At 36.7% G+C, this 16,789-nt stretch overlaps 1 protein-coding gene across 41 annotated transcripts in view; it reads right to left on the bottom strand.

Annotated features, from left to right (window-relative positions):
• The window catches only part of CELF2 (CUGBP Elav-like family member 2), a 969,858-nt gene that overhangs the window by 132,234 nt on the left and 820,835 nt on the right, over positions 1–16,789 (bottom strand). For all 41 annotated transcript variants that reach the window (XM_056800816.1, XM_056800818.1, XM_056800805.1 and 38 more), the window contains one exon: positions 14,185–14,267. In XM_056800816.1, coding sequence (XP_056656794.1) covers positions 14,185–14,267 — 83 coding nt within the window. The remainder of the gene's footprint in view (positions 1–14,184; positions 14,268–16,789) is intronic.

The following is a 16,789-nucleotide window of genomic DNA, read 5'->3' as shown; positions in this document are numbered from 1 at the left end:
CTTCACTTCAACATTTTTTTTCCAGTTTCTTTTCAACACTAGAACCTTTCCCCTTACATCAGTTCACATTTTGACTCTTAATTGGGTTGGTAGCATTTCTCCAAACTTTTTGAAGTTCTATCAGTCTTTTTGGGGACTGAGTCGTACAGAAACTGGCTCAAACCTTATTAGGATCCATCTGGAGGAATGATTACCTCTGAAACCCAATGCTCTGTGATTTTAATTGTGTTACTCTGGCATTCTTTCCTTTGTATCATTTCTATAAAGGTGATATAAATTTAGCTCTATTTTAATGAAAGGAATACAGTTATTCCTGAAATATTGTTTGCAGAGTCAAATTTCCAGTACTGGACTGTATATTCCCAGTGTTTTCCATTCTCTGCACTAGGAGGGTGGGGGTCAGGAAGCATGTCTTATAAGGAAATAACAACAGAATATACACAAACAAAAAACTATGGGCCTCCAATCATGACTACAGTCTATCCTCTCCTTTTTCTCTGTTTTAACTCCATGACTATTAGTTCATCTAGTTACTTGCCCTAGCTTTTCAACTCACTTTTATCTGGAAATACAGGTCAAGACAATGGAATTAGGCCTACTTAAACTAGGTTAGCACCATTTAGAACCCTTTGTCAGAACTTTACTTTTACTATCAGCTGCTCTTAAAGTGTGGTTCAGGGATCATTGGGGGCTCTCCAAAACCTTTTCAGGAGGATTGTAAGGTCAACACAATTTAAAAATAGTACTAAGATGTGCTAAAAAGGCTGCTTTTCCTGGAGTTGATTGTTAAATTTTCAGTGTGAACATCTACATCTGGGAAATCAGCCAAGGCCATCAATCAGGAATTGGTGTATTGATTTGTTGATTGTATAGACTTGAGAAAGTGAAGGATTAAATAGTACCATATAGATTAAATTTAAAAGTGTGGCATGCTACCATTTTGTTAAACATGTACTAGTACGACCTTTGGTATATCCCTCATAAACAAAACTCTTTGGCTTCTGAGACCAGGTTCTGTGATCCCCACTTGACACTTTGCAGTAGGTGGGAAAGGACCTCTATTCTCAGTGGCAAAAGGCACAGAAGTCACATTTAGCAATTCAGCAACAAACATGAAGTGTTTTCTATGTGTTAGGCATGGAATTTATAAAGACCAAATCAAATAGTCTCTGAATTCATGAAATATATTCCAGGAGGGTGGTACAAGTAAATATAAACTATACAGATTTCTTCTTCTTAAACAAAAAAAACAAAAAAAAAAACAAACAAAAAAACCCAACAAACCTTTCCTTGTCTTCACATCAATTCTAAGAGCAGAGTGGTACGGGCTATGCAAAAAAAGAGTTAAATGACTTGCCCAGGGTCACAAAAAGCTAGGAGTGTCTGGGGCCAGATGACCCCTGATCCTCTTGCTTCTAGGCCAATCCACTGTGCTACATCGCTGCTCCTTCTCCAGAAGTTATAAACCACTGTGGGAAGAAGGGTCAGAAAACGTTTTTCCTTTCTTTAGACTTTGCCCGTTGGACATAAGCACTGAAACCCAATAGGCTTAGCGTCACGGAGGACTATTCCTTACGAGACCTTCGAAGCCTAAACTTCTCAATCTACCCAGGACGAGTTCTTTCTTTAAACCTTTACCTTCTGTCTCCCAGGAAGACAGACGACTGTGAGGGGATAAGCAACCAGGGTTAAGTAACTTGCCCAGGGACGCACAGCTAGGAAGTGCCTGAGGCCAAATTTGAATCCAGGCAGGACAAGCTCTTTAAATATGAATCTGAGAAATGTACAGTAAACTTTGTAGCCGTATTCATCAATTCATCAGTAGAAACATTCTCCACATTGCATCAGACCTTGAGAAAAGTCTATCGCTGAAAACATGAAAGACACCTTGTTATATTTCTTTATGTGCATCTTCAAGAGCTTGAAGATGTGTGCAAACGCTAGCTACTGGAGTTTCACGATCTCCCAATTAAGTATGGTGGATGGCAGGAATTATCATAATGGAGCATATGGCATTATGTTAGAAAGCACACAAATCGTAAGCCCAAGAGGCGTTATGCTGCCCCTTTACAAAAGGAAACAAAACAGAATAAATACTTTGGGGGAGAGAATGAGTCGTCTCCAGATGAGAAAACGTAGTTGCCCAGGGAGACAGCCTTAGCGGAAAAGGTGCTGGCTATGTATCCTGTGTCCACACATTCACACACACTTACAAACAGCGATCCCCTGTCATCCCATGAGACGTGGACCAGAAGATGGCCCAGCATGGCCCGGGTGGTTCAGAGTGCCCTGTATCTGGACAGACAGAGCCTCTCCCCCAAGTGGCCCTCCGGCAAAAGGTGCTCCTCTCCACTCCCCAAGGCAGCCGCTTCTGCCTCTGCACATGTAAGGGTCAGGAAGTGCTTCCTTAGGAAGAATCAGATACTCTGCCGCCATCACCACTTAGACCTTTAGAATTATCCCTCCAGTCTGCTATATGGACCAAGCAGCATGAAGCGAACCTCTACTTCCACAAAACTATCCCTTGCAATGGGGTGACCCTGGTGTGGTCATTTCTGTCTGCCAGTTTCCTCTACTGTAAAATGGACTAAGAATAGCATCTACCTCTCAAGGTGGCTGTGAGGATCCAATGAGATCATCTTTGCCAAGTTTTTGTTAAGTAGCAGGCACTGAACTGATGTGTATCGCCTCCCCCCCCGCAATCACTTAATAAATTATTTCTGGGTACTGAATAAACACCTTCTGTATGCAAGGCTTGGGATTTTCTACTGAACCCTGTCTGATTATTCAGACAATAATACAACTCACAGAAGATGCGGGGTGGGGGTGGGGGTTCATGTATGCTTACATGCTAGAATTTTAGACTAAATAATTATATAAATATGCAACTGGCCTTGGGGGACTGTGTGATTATGAGCTGGCTCCCACAATCATTTTGAACAAAAGAATTTGTGGTAAACTTTTTTCCTGACTGAACCTGATCAGAGTCTGACCACTGGAACCTGGAGAATATCAACAGAATTGGAGTTCAGGTTATGAGATATTTTATGGAAGTTAGAATTTTTTTTTAAAAAGAGAGAAAAACTGTTTATACAAAGGATGAGGGCATTAGTGCCATGGCACTAGAGCCAACTGCCTAAATCATAAGAGGTAATTAAAGAAAAAGGAACAACTAGGAATGGAGTTTGCAACAGACCAATAGACTTTTTTGGTCAAGAACACCATAGAAATCCTTGATCTTCTGTTGTCTCTGCCTTTTACCACCTTTTATCCTTAAAAAAAAAATTAAAAACACACTCTTTTATTATTTTAAAAAATTGAGAATTGATTAGAGAAATACATATTAAAACAACTCTGCGGTGCTAACCTCATCACTACCAGAAGGGACAAATCCTGGAGTAGATGAGCGAAAATAGGTATACTAATAAAACTGTTAGTAGTCCAACCATACTGGAGAACATTTGCAACTATGCGCAAAGAGCGATAAAACTGCAGATTTATCTTAATTCCAGTGATTTCCTTTTCCTAGTTATTTCCTATTTATCTTGAATATGGTTTGCTTTATATACATTTGATTATATAGTCTCCTTTGTTTTTATTTCTTTTTAAACCCTTACCTTCTGCCTTAAGATTAATGCCATGTTTTAGTTCCAAGGCAGAAGAGTGGTAAGGGCTAGGCATCAGGGGTTGTGATTTACCTAGGGACACACAGCTAGAAAGTATCTGAGATCACATTTGAATCCAGGACCTCCTGGCTTTCAACCCACTGAGCTACTCAGCTGCTCACTAGTCTCCCTTATTATATTGTAAGCTCCCCAAGGGCAAGAATTGTCTTTTGGCTCTGTTTATATTCCTAGTACTTAGTATAGTGCCTGGAACATAGTAATTAGGTGCTTAATGTTTATTAAATTGAATCAAATTGGTCAAGGTTCTGACCATCCAATATATTTCCCAAACCTCTTTAGGCTGAGCCATAATCAGGTATTAGACCTTGGCCCAATAACTGCCTAGCATCTTTGGGGTTCAGAGTTCCTCACATTTTTAAGCTCTAGTGTCCTCTTGGTGGTCCAGGCAAATAAGTGCTTGGTTATGTAAAAGGTGCCCAAGCTGTCTAAGGTCTGAGGGCAAGTTCAATATCTTGGCTCAAGCCTGGACAGATTTTACATGCAAATGAGCTATTCAAACCTGCAGATACTTCATTTGGTGTGGACAGACCCAATCACACCTGAACCGGCCTCTGCCTTAGATCTCATCCTCTCTAGCCTTGCTCCTTAGGATCTTGGGATTTGCTGAGATCTGAAAGGGGCACACCCTTCCAATTATAAAATACCTTTCTGCACACCGCTGCTAAAATAAGACATTCTAAACAAATGCTCGCTTTGAGGCAATGACTTTTCAATATAAACTGCATTTAATAAAACTGGTAGTGACTCTAAAAAGAAGTAGAAGAACGGCTCAGAGAAAATGTCTGGAAGAAATTTGCAATTAATATTTTATAAGACATGCAAATTCCACAGACTCCTCCTTGCTGTTAAAATTTTAAGAGCTTTTTCAAAACTATATTTCTCTCTGTTATTACATCTTTAATTAAATTAATTTATACAGTGAATGCTCTAATGGTACTGCTGTAGATTTTCAATCAAAAGACCTTATTGCTAGAGACAATATGTGTTAAGACCTTGGATAAAGAGAGACAAGGCTTAATTCTGTCATCTGCACAAGGACATTTAGCCTTGAACATTTGATTATTGAAAAGATATCGGGAGTTCCACTGTGGCTCAATTAAGGTCTTTTCAATTTTATTTTTTAATTAAACTAAATTAACTCTGCCAAAACAAGACGAATCTTTCAAGTTGTTTTTATAAGGTCTTCTCCCTGGGAAAAAATAATGGTACCTGACAGCATTTCTACTAAATAACATTATCACTTGGGGTATGCCTACATGAAGCCCCAAACAGCAGAGCTGTTCCAAAGCTTGTGTCATCTGTTACAGGATTAGTGAAAGTGAGGAACAGCCACATTTTGCATATAACCGGCCCAGACATCCAGGGGGATTCAGCAACCATTTTTAAAGTTCCTACTAAGTGTCAGGTACTAAGATAAAGTAGACAGTGCTTGTTAAACTTTGTGTACGGCATATCTTCATGTAGCCACTGCCCCATTTTTCATGAAGCTGTTACGGGTGAGGTTTATCAGATAATGCGGGTAGAATGTACTGGTTGTCCGATAGTGCTGGGGCAGACACAGTCATGGTGGGCCAGGAATACTTCAATTCAGAAGCAAGATGCATCAGAGATCTTCAGATAAATATTAGCACTCTTTTAAAAGAGGTAAAATACCAAAGCACATAAATTTAGTATTAATATTGAATGATGCTAGTGATTGAATAAGTATTGTCCTTGGTGTTTTTAACTGGGGACCGTGCCTGATACTTATTCAACTGCGTTAGCTCAGTGCTTGGTTTTCCTTCGCCCTGGGTCCTTTCATTAAGGCGTCATGGTCAGAGGAGTCCTTCCACATTCTCCCGATTCTCTCCCCAGCACCCAAGCTCCGCCAGTGTTTCCCCAAGAGACACAGCCTCCCTAGCCTCACTCCCTGTTTTTCCACATTCATCTGGACTTTCCCCTTTGTCAGGGAGAGCAGCCTCTTTAAATCAAGGCCAAGAGACCACACCAGTACTGCAGGACCTCAGGATCCAAATAATGAGGCCAGGAAGGAGGGGGGCAGTGTGAGAACCTGAATGTGAAATGAGATCTGGGCTCCAGTTTCATCGTGGCTCCCTAGTGCCTGTGTGAGGTTGGGCAAGGCGCTTGGTCCCTGTTTGCTCCTCATTAGTGTCCCCGGAGAAGCAAGAGTGCTGGGCTTGGAGCTAGGAAGCCTGGGTTTAAATACTGTTGCTGGTAGTGTTCGTTGTGTGACCAGGGGTAAACCATTTCCCTGTGTGCTTCAGTTTCCTCATGGTAATGCAGGGAAGAGTAACACCCCTCATACTAACTCAACAATAAAGCTATTGTGAGGGTCAAATAAGATTAGTTAAGATCTTAACAAACCTTAAAGCACAATGTAAATGGCAGTTACTTTAAAAATAGCTATAAAAATCTAGGGGTTTGATTAGATAAAGGTTTTGTAGGGTCCATGACCTTTTTTTTTTTAAATGATAATTATCTTATTAAATTACATGTGTTAGAGTCAACATATTTTATTCAATTATTGGGGGAAGCTATGTGGGTAGATAGCTGGTCCTGGAGTTTAGAAGCTGTGAATTCAAAACTAGACTCAGATACTAGCTGTGTGACCCTGGATAAGACACTTAACATTTGTTTGTCACCGTTTTTTCATCAGTAAAATGAGGAAAATCCTAGCACCTACCTCTCAAGGTTGACGTGACTATCAAATGAGATAATATTTGTAAAGTGCTTGGCATAGTATAGTAGGTTTTTAGCTGTTTGCCATTATTATTATTAATGTAAAATATTATTGTTATTATTTTATTACTTCCTTTGTAAATCCCTGTGTCGAATGCATCAAAAACATTTTAACATTTGCAAAAGGGTCAGACTGTCAGAAGGGGCCATGACACAGAAAAGGTTAAGCACCCCTTGAGCAGATAGATAACTTCTAAGTAGCCTTCTAGGCCCCAAATTTTGTGATTCTATAACCTTTTTTCCCTAAAGCAAAACTCTGTGAGAAAAGCAAGAATAAGGCTCTTATTCTTAGTTTCTTCTATTAACTACTAAGATATTTATTTCCTTTTTCTCTTCTTAATCAGCATTTGAAAATTTTCATAGGATGATTGATTCCTTGTCTTTTTCAGGAAGCTAGGTGAAGAAAGGTTTGAGAAAAGTACCCATGATGGCTTTGTCCTGCCCCTTATGCTTGATCAATAAAGCCCTGACCCTTTCCAAGTTATACCCAGAGGTAAAGATGTCACAGAGTCAGAGAAGCAGAGTTGGCGTGGATACCCTAAATAAAAAATCTAATAGGAGATGCATTCACCTACTAAGCCAATAGTCCCAAAGGCATTGATTTCTTTTCAGTGACCCAGTCCTTTGTTCTCTTCATGAAAAGATATCGTGTAAAGAGAAAATAAATACCTAAATCAAGTTTGGTAACAGGATAAAAGTTAGTTCTGACAAAAAGGACCTATGACAAAAAAGAAATGCAATTTAGCAAGAAATCTATTTTTACTTTAAATGAAGAGCTTTAGTCATTTAAAAAAAAAGAAGCAAGGTTTTTCCCCCCTTTCTTAATAATAAAACGGATTTTATCCACAGGGACATGGTTATATCATGAAAACTATAAAAGTGTCAGCTGCTGATACACATTTCTTTATCATTTTTTTCCAAAAAAGAAGTCAGAAAGTGAGTCACGTAGCAAAGAACGGCTTTAATTTCTTATTAATTTCATAATATGGAAGGCCGCAGTTAAAATAGTGGTACTACAACTTTAAATTACCGAACAGGCTTGGTATTTAATGAGAGATTTAGCCCAGCAGGGTTTCTGTTAAATTAAGTTGTGCCTTCACATCACAGTGGGAAAACAGGTGTATATTGGTTTAGAATTATGGAAATGTTGACTAATTCCAAGGCTTGTAATCAAACAGCAAGGCACCCTGCAATATTTTCTTCCAAGAATATGCATTAATCATTTATGTCTGGTCCCATTTCTTCATGTCCACCAAAAGGATACAGCTAAAAGACACCACTTTCATGGTTTTTTCATGTAGCTGTTAAGGGTGGTGTTTATCAGATAAAGCTATACATAAAAGCAGGATGTATAACACTCTGTACGCATCTACCTAATTTGGAACAGCAAATGTAGCACACACTGAGTGGGCTGAAGAAGCTCAAAGCCTACAAATCAGACATGGCTTTTCAGATTTTTCATTTAACCTGCCTCAAGTAATTGGGCAGATGAAACTGAAATAAAAAAAAAATAATAACCCGGCTCTCTTTCTCTCTTAAAACAAGGATATGCAGATTTTTGTAGTTACAAAGGGATTTCTTAATAAACAGTCACCACTCTGTAACTCCGCCATGCACAGGGATTTAAAGGCAAAATGAAAGGCAGATATCCAGCTAGGTTTTTGAAAAAGACATAATTTGTTTGATGTAGGTCTGCACCACAGTAAGGCTTTTTAAAATGCTCGTGGGTCACCTTACTGTTTTTCACTGTATACAATGAATCTACTGTTAGATGTCATATGCTGTCCTTCACCTATAAAGATCTATTTGTCATTCCCAACCTGTTAGATGACAGCAGATACTGTTATTTCATCAACTGCTATGTCTTCCTCCCCAAGGCCTACGACAATGCTTAGTACATATTAGGTGTTCAAAAAAAATGTGGAAGCTTTGCTGTGAAAGAAAGAAGAGAAAGTTCACTTTTCTCTCTTATCAGCAGAGCTGGGGGACTATGGGTGAAGAACATTGAATACCATGAAGATTCCTGTTAATAGATTAGTTTTGCTTAATTGTTTTCTTTCTTTTTGGGAAGGGAAGTAGGGAGGGATATTTTGAAAAATGAAGCAAGATAAAACAAAAGCTAGCAATAAAAATAAAATATGCTAGAAAGATGGGAATTCTAGTTCTTTCTTTAGCAGAGGTGATGAATTTAAATTAACCTGCTTTTAAGAGGTAAAATATAGTTTGAATTTATACTGATCTAACCACTAAATGCTAATAACATATGGTCCCAAGCATAAACAGACAAAGAGATATAGGCCCTAAAACCCTAAAAGTAATTGCACAAGAGTTTTCCTTTCAAAAACGGGAGTAAGAAATGATCTTTAAGTCTGACTGGAGGCCTGGGAAAGACAAGCAATTGAATTTTGTATCATTGGCTAAGCCATTTAACGATTTGCATTACTTACTCCATCCACTAATTGTGACTAACACTGATTCCTTTTTAAGCTAGTTGTAAAAATTCACACAGAAAACAGTTGTTTTTATGTCAGATAAAACTATGAATGGATAGAATCAAGAACAAAGCTAAAACAATACTGTATATTTTAATGTGGAAGTACCATCCTTTATTACCAAATATGCTTGTTTTAATAGCTATCCCTTTACCAAAGCAATCACAAAATATGGATTGAAATTTGTTTTGTTTATTTTTAGCATTCTTTTCTTTTTAAATTTTGAATTCCACATTCTCTCCCTCCTCCCCAACTGGGAAGACAAGAAATATGATATCAATTATACATGAGATCATGCAAAACATATTTTCATAATAGTCACATTGCCAAAAGAAGGCAAGAAAAATAAAGTGAGAAAATTATACTTCAAATTTCATTCAGAGTGCATCAATTCTCTCTCTGAAGATGGCTAACTTTTTTTTTTTAAACCATGAGTCGTTTGGAATTGTGTTGGATTATTGTATTGATCAGAGTAACCAAGTCTTTCACAGTTGATCATCATTACAATATTGCTGTTCTTATGCACAGTGACCTCCAAGTTCTTTTCATTTCACTTTGCACCAGTTCATATAAGTCTTGCCATGTTTTTTGAAACCACAATTCATCATTTCTTATATTACAAGCATATGTCACATCTTATTCAGCCATTCCCCAACTGATGAGCATTCCCTCAATTTTTAATTTTTGTGACCACAAATATACATATATATATATATACACACACATACACACACACACACACACACACATATATGTCCTTTCAATTTTTCTGTGTTCTTTTTTGGGATATAATTATAGTAGTGAGTCAAGAGCCTTTGGGCCTAGTTCCATATTATTCTTCAGAATGGTTGGATCAGTTCACTACATATTTTTCTCTCATTCCTTGTAGCATTTGTCATTTCTGGTAGGTAAGGTAGTACCTCAGAATTGTTTTAATATGCCTTTCTCTTATAAATACTAATTTAGAGCACTTTTATATGACGATAGATAACTTTTATTACTTCTTCTGAAAACCGTTTATATCCTTAGATCATCTATCAGTTGGGGAATAAACTGTGCCTATTTTTATGAATATATTTATTAAAATATTTATTAATATTAAAAATAAAATATTTTAAAAATAAAAAATAAATTTAGTTACTCAGAATAGATTTTAAAAATGATACCTTTATTAGAGAAAAACTTGTTAAAAATGTTTGATATTATTTCATTGTCTATTGTACCTTTTAGCAAAATGTTTTTCTGATTATTCCTTTTAATTAAGTCTTTTTGCTTTGTCTGAGATCATGATTGCTAATCCTGCCAATTTTTTTAGTTCATCTGAAGCATATTAGATTCTTCTCCAGCTCTTTATTTTAACTGAGTGTTTCTTTCTGTTACAAGTATCTCTCTTGTAAACAACATATTGTTGGATTCTTGTTCCTAATACATTTTGCTATTCACTTCTATTTAATGGATGAGCAAACCATTCATAGTTATGATTACTAACTCTGTATTCCCTTCCATTCCATTTTCTTCTATTTCTTCTACTCTGTTTTTTTTTATCCGATTGCTTGTCAAAACCCCATTTTGCCTCTAACTACCACCTCTCTTAATCTCCCCTGTCTTTTATGATCCTACTTATTCCCTTTCTCTGATGGCTTTCTCCTCATATTTCCATATTGGGTAAGTGACATTTCTATACATAACTGAATGTATATTGTATATGTGTACACACACAAATATATTTTTCTCTTCCCTCTTTAAACAAATTCCAAGGAGACTGAGATTCAAGCACAGTTCATCACCCTCCGCACCCATTTCCCTTACACTGTAAAAGCTCCTCTATGAGTATTTATTTTAGGTGAGAAAAATTTCCCTGTTCTACTTCCTCACTTCCCCCTTTCCCAGGGCATCACTCTTTCTTATCCTTTCATTATTTTTGGAGCTCACTCCAACATAATCCATTCACATCTATGCCCTCTGTCTATGTAAACTGCTTTTACCTGCCTTAATAATGACAAAGTCCTTAAGAATTACATGTATCATCTTCCCATATAGGAATGTAGTCAGTTTTAACTTTATTGAGACCCTCATGTTTACTCTTCCATATTTGCCTTTTTATGTTTCTCTTTTGTCTTATATTTAAATGTCAAGTTTTCTACTCAGTTCTGGTCTTTTCATTGGGAATGCTTGCAACTCCTCTATATCATATCCATTTCCCCCCTGAAGGATTATACTAAGTTTTGTTGGGTAGGTTATTCTTGGTTGTAATCCTAGCCTGTTTGCTTTCCTGAAAATCATAGTCGAAGCCCTCTGCTCCTTTAATGTGGAAGCCACTAAATCTCATCTATGTGATTCTAACTGTGACTCCATCATATTTGAATTGGTCCTTTCTGGTTGCTTAAAGTACTTTCTGTTTGACCTGGAAGCTCTGGACCTTGGCTATAATATTCTTGGGAGTTTTCATTTTGGGATCTCTTTTAGGAGGTGATTGGTGGATTCTTTCAATTTCTATTTTATCCTGTGTAGGTCAGGGCATTTTTCCTTGATAATTTCTTCAAATATGGTATCTAGATTCTTTATTTCATCATAACTTTTAGTCCTCTAATAATTCTTACATTATCACTCCTTTATCTAGTTTTCAGTCAGTTATTTTCCTATGAGATATTTCACATTTTCTTCTATTTTTTCATTCTTTTGACTTTGGTTTTTTATTTCTGATGACTTGTTAGTTTTTCACGTGCCCAATTCTAATTTTAAGGAATTAATTTTTAATGAGATTTTGTACCTATTTTTCCATTTGGCCAATTCTGTTTCTTAAAAGATTTCTTTTATCCGGTGAATTTTGGGGTCAGTCCTGTTTTTTTAAAGTGTTATTTTCTTTAGTACTTTTTTTGGGCCTCTTTTACCAACTTGTTAATTCTCTTTTCATAATTTTTTAAATTACTCATTTATTTTCTCAATTTCTTCCTCTACCCATCTTCTCTTTCTTTAACTCTTTTACGAATTCTTGTTAAGCTTGGATAAAATTGGCATTTTGCTTTGAAGTTTTCTTATAGATGTTTTCACATCATTGTCTTCTTCTGAGTATATATCTTGGTCTTCCTGGTCATTTTAATAGCCTTTTTTGTTGTTGTTTATTCTTCCTCCCCTTTCCTATTTCTTAAATTTAACTTTATGTAAAGTTAGGTTCTGCTCACCTGGGGGTGGGCAGGTACCATCCCAGTCTTCAAGTTTTTTCATACTGCTATTTTCAGACTTAGTTCTGGGAGACTTCAAGTTTTTGGTGTTTCCATGATAGTATGATCCTAGAAGTACCTGGTCCGCATTCTAATTCTTTACCCAGGATGGGCTTTTAGTCCCCTGTAGCCACAAGAGTTAAGGGTCTCTTTATCTTGGAATTGTAACCAGGGCCTCTGCTCCCTAATAACTGACTCCCAGCATTCCTCTTCATCCTGGAACTGAACCCCATAACTACATATGGGCAATACAAAAACCATTCAGCACCAGTTGTACCCAGTACCAGCAAAAGGTCCCTTGTAATCTCTATCTGACTTGTTGATCAACCCCTAACCAGTTTTGGGCTCATTGCTTCCAAAGTTACTCTGGACAGGCTTCTAATCTGATATCATAAACTTCTCTGTCTGACCTCCTAAATTTTCTTAGGTCAGAAAAAATGTATCACTCCAGTATTATTCGACTTTGGAGCTCCAAAATTTGATCTGAGGCATTCTTTTAAAGTTTTTTTGGAGGAGAATGTTAAGAGTTCAGCTATGTTATCTCTAATCTGCCACTTTTAGGATTTAAAACAATAAAACTGTCCCATTAGAATTGGAATTGTAGGATGATGTTAAATTGAATGGAAACCACAGTTTCTGAACAAAGCTATTTAGTTGTCATATCATGAATGTACTCTAATTTTTCTTCCCCTACTTCTTCCATCTTATAAACGGGTCAGTAAAATGTCATAGTTTAGGAAAAAAGACCTCAATTCAATGACATTAGACTCTAAAGTAACACATTTTTAAGCTGGGAGTTTAGGAACTTGGTTTTTTTTAAATGTATTTTATGCATTTAATAACATTATTCCAAGAAGGGGTCCATAAGTTTCACTAGATTGCCAAAGCAGTTCACAATATAAAAAAAGAAGTTGAAAATCCCTATTTTAGAGTGATTTGTAAATCAGTGCTTAAGTCACTTTGGAAAGATATTTATGCTTTATAATTTTCTCCTGAACAAACATCACTAAGGTTCCAAATAAGGAAGGATACAAGTTGACTTGTGCAGATTCAAGACTTTTTTTTTAGCTCTCAGGGGACAGATTTATGTGTAAGGTCCATGGATTATATATGGAGCAGATATAGAAATCTATAACTTGAACTGTAAGCATATTTTATTACAGTTGATTTTACATTCACTTATTTTTATTATACTAGGCTCCAATAAAATCATCATCTTTTTCTCTGCTTACCACAGATTCTTCTTTATCACCAACAGATAACCATTTAGGATATTAAGTTAACTCATTGCTGATTTCCAAGTAATAGTAAAGATATTCAAATAGAACAAGGCAATCTAACATCATTATATAATTTATAAAAATTGCCACAAATTCCTTTTAGAAATAACATATTCTGATAAAGTAGCTAAGTATATGTCATCAGGGCATTTCTAGTGAATTGTACTAATAGTCAAATATTGCTGGGAAGAAAATGAAAAAACGATGTAGGCTTTGTGCCCCCCCCCCCCCATCAATGTGAAGTTACAAAATGGATATTAAAACACCGACTTTGTTAACCACCATCAACTGTTTAGAAACCATTAGGAGGCTTAATATTATGGCTATGTAGGGTACATTTTGTCCTTTCAAAAGAAAGAATCTAGAAACTAAATTTGAAAAAGGGCTCCTGGTGAGTAAAACCTTTTTTCCTTTTCCATTTGCTTCTAGTGTATGTGTACGTATTGGCTTTTTTCTCCCCCTTTTTAAATCTTAGCCCACCCAATACACTCTGGCACCTACTGCTGCCCGGTGGGGTCACTCTGATTTTCGATCCAGGGGACGGGCTATTTGAGAGCTCTTTCCTTCAAAGTTAATGTCTATCCTCCTTTATGGACTCGCCAGCTGGCATGGCTGCTGTCCATGAACTGAAGAGGTCAGTCAGCACCTACTCCTCCAAAGACCAAAGCCATTTTTTTGGCATTAAGAGACCATAACTAGAACCTTTAGCTGAAAGGGACCATTTTCAAGCAATAAAGTGATTTGGTACAAAAGTAAATGGACTCACCCCAGGTAAGGTTTTAATATTGTGCAGTGCATTCTGAGCCTCAAGTGCAGCTTTTCTTGTATAAAATGTTACGAAACAACAACCTACAGAGAGAAATGAAAAGGTTTTTAGAAATGTCTGTGAACAGGTTTGCTTAGATAATGAAGTGATGAACAAATCATATACTTTAAAAGAATGTACAATTTAGAAATAATAAAGAACATGAGACTAGTAATAACATCTCAGTCAATGACACTTTGCCTTTCATTATACATCATATTTATTCTCTTTCTCCAAGTTCTAAGAAAAAGGCATTTAGTTCATCCACCACCAACAACAACGCTGATATTTCAGAGAATTTGAAGGTGGCAACTAAAGGGATAGAAAGTTAATCAAAATGACAAAATGACACAGTTGCTTGGAATAAATTCTTCTTATAGTACTTTTGGAGTTTCCACCCTTAAGACTTAGATGATTACATTGTCACCGTATTTTAAATTAAGTTAAAAAGGATTTGGAAAACCCCCAAATAGGAGTCAGCAAAGTAAGTCATGAAGCCCTAAATGTCTAGGACACATAGATAGACATGATCCCTTCTAGACATCACAAGTTAGTGCATGATCATGGGACCTATGGGCTAATCTGTTGTCACCTCTCTCCCAATCCTAGCCCAATCTTCTAGAGAAAACATTTGTAAAAATGCCCTAAATGTTAAGCAAGCTGCATATTTTTGCTAGGTTTCAACTTTAGAAATAGATACAAAAGTAAAATGTTAGTGAAAAATAGATGTTTCATCTGACCTATAATTACACCCATAGAAATTCATTTTGGGGGGGGATTTAAAGAGAATTGTGTAATAAGTATTCTTTTAAATTATAATATCCTTGGAAAGGGTAACACATTAAGCTATATGTCTGCTATAAGCACCTTCATGTGCATTATCAGATTCTTTCCTGTATGAAAAGGAATCAAGGGAATACAAGAGTTCTTTTTTTTCTTTCTTTCTTTTTGGAAGAAGGAGGATTTATTTCAGAGCCTGGGGCAAATAGGTTTCAAATGAAGAATCCCAATGAATCACATATGGACATTCAGAATGTAGTGGCAGGAGAAATGAAAGATGGTACATACCATACAAAGCACCCAAAAGTGAACTTCTATTTTACCATTTTTTCTTGCTCAACTGTAACTGTGAAGGTTTTTTTTTTGCTTATTTGTTTTCATTTCAAAGTTAACCTTCCTCAAAAAAATCCACAATGCTCAGATCTTTCCCATTTTTCTCCTCCAAAGAGATTAGATTTGAACAAGAAGATACCAAGACACTAAGCAAGATTCTATAAAATTCTTCCTGATTTAAGTATTGACTGAAATTCATGAGATAGATAATTTGATCATATAATTTGGAAAATTGTATGTTCTTTTAGCCTCTGTAACTATTATTTCAAAGACAGGTAATGATTGTCAATGAGAGGCTCTCAGTTCTCGTGGCTTCTGGTTAAGCTAGGGAAAATCACAACTTCTCTGAATGTAAGTTGCTTTACCTCTGAGAAAGTGCAGAAAAGCCAGTGGTGCATATTATTTCACTCAAAACTTCACAGAGACATACACATTGCTTTACTCAACACATAAATTAAAAAAAAAAATCAGATTTGTTCTTTATCTCTGCTTGGTAGGAAAGCTCTCTGCTTCCTTTTGTGTACATATTCAAACACTCCACTCAAAGGAGTATTTGATCAAGCTGTCTAAATTTTGCAGAATAAATATATGGAAGTACAAATTGAAACTGCCACCTTTTGGCACAGCCATTTTGATTTTGGTTACCAGTGGATTTAATTTCCCAGGCTCCCCGAATGAATAGATCTAAAATGGGTAGAAATATTTTAAAGATCATTGTTTTTGTCCACTGTCCAAGTTGATGACTACAGTCCTTCTGCTCACCATTTGGTGTGTTCACTTAAAAATTTTAATTCATTCACATGAAGAGATTATTTAACTGAAGTAAGAGGAGGAATGTGATTTCCATGATATAGTAATTACCATGACAATGTGTCAAGGGGCTACTATAAATTCCAGAAAAGACCATTAAGTCTCAGAGGAGAGGAAGTTTTCTTTCCTGTCTGTCCTAACTGAATATACCGCTGTTAAGGGAATCACCTATTTCATAGGTTGCCCTGAGCCAGCTGTAACTCTGGTTTGAAATTCCCTGGCTTCATTTCCAGGGTGTCTAGAATACCAGATGGTTTAGAAATCTGATTATGAGGACAGGTCTTCCTCCCTTCCCAAATCCCAAGTCTCAAAACTACTGTGGTAACCTATGTGGTTAAACAAATTCACTGATGTGCTTCAAAAGCCAGTCCCTCTGGTTTGCATAGATATCACCTTCTGCCAAGGGGGAAGGATGGATGGGAAATCAGGAGAGATGGCAAGGTCCTACTACATGCTAAAGAGTGCCTACAGCACCTCTGGAGTGCCACTGGGGCTAATGGGTTCAACAATCCAGATGGTCTGCAGGTCATGACTATGTTACTTCTTCCCTAGACAGGTAGCCCTCACTGTTCTCTGTTTTACATATTGTTAAAGCCTTATTTCATTTAACACTGTCTATTAAACACCTAGGAGCAGTGATAGA

Source organism: Monodelphis domestica, chromosome 5 (genome assembly GCF_027887165.1).
Source record: "Monodelphis domestica isolate mMonDom1 chromosome 5, mMonDom1.pri, whole genome shotgun sequence".
Classification (NCBI taxonomy): Eukaryota; Metazoa; Chordata; class Mammalia; order Didelphimorphia; family Didelphidae; genus Monodelphis; species Monodelphis domestica.
Note: the sequence above shows the minus strand (reverse complement) of the source record. Positions and strands in the feature narration are given on the sequence as shown.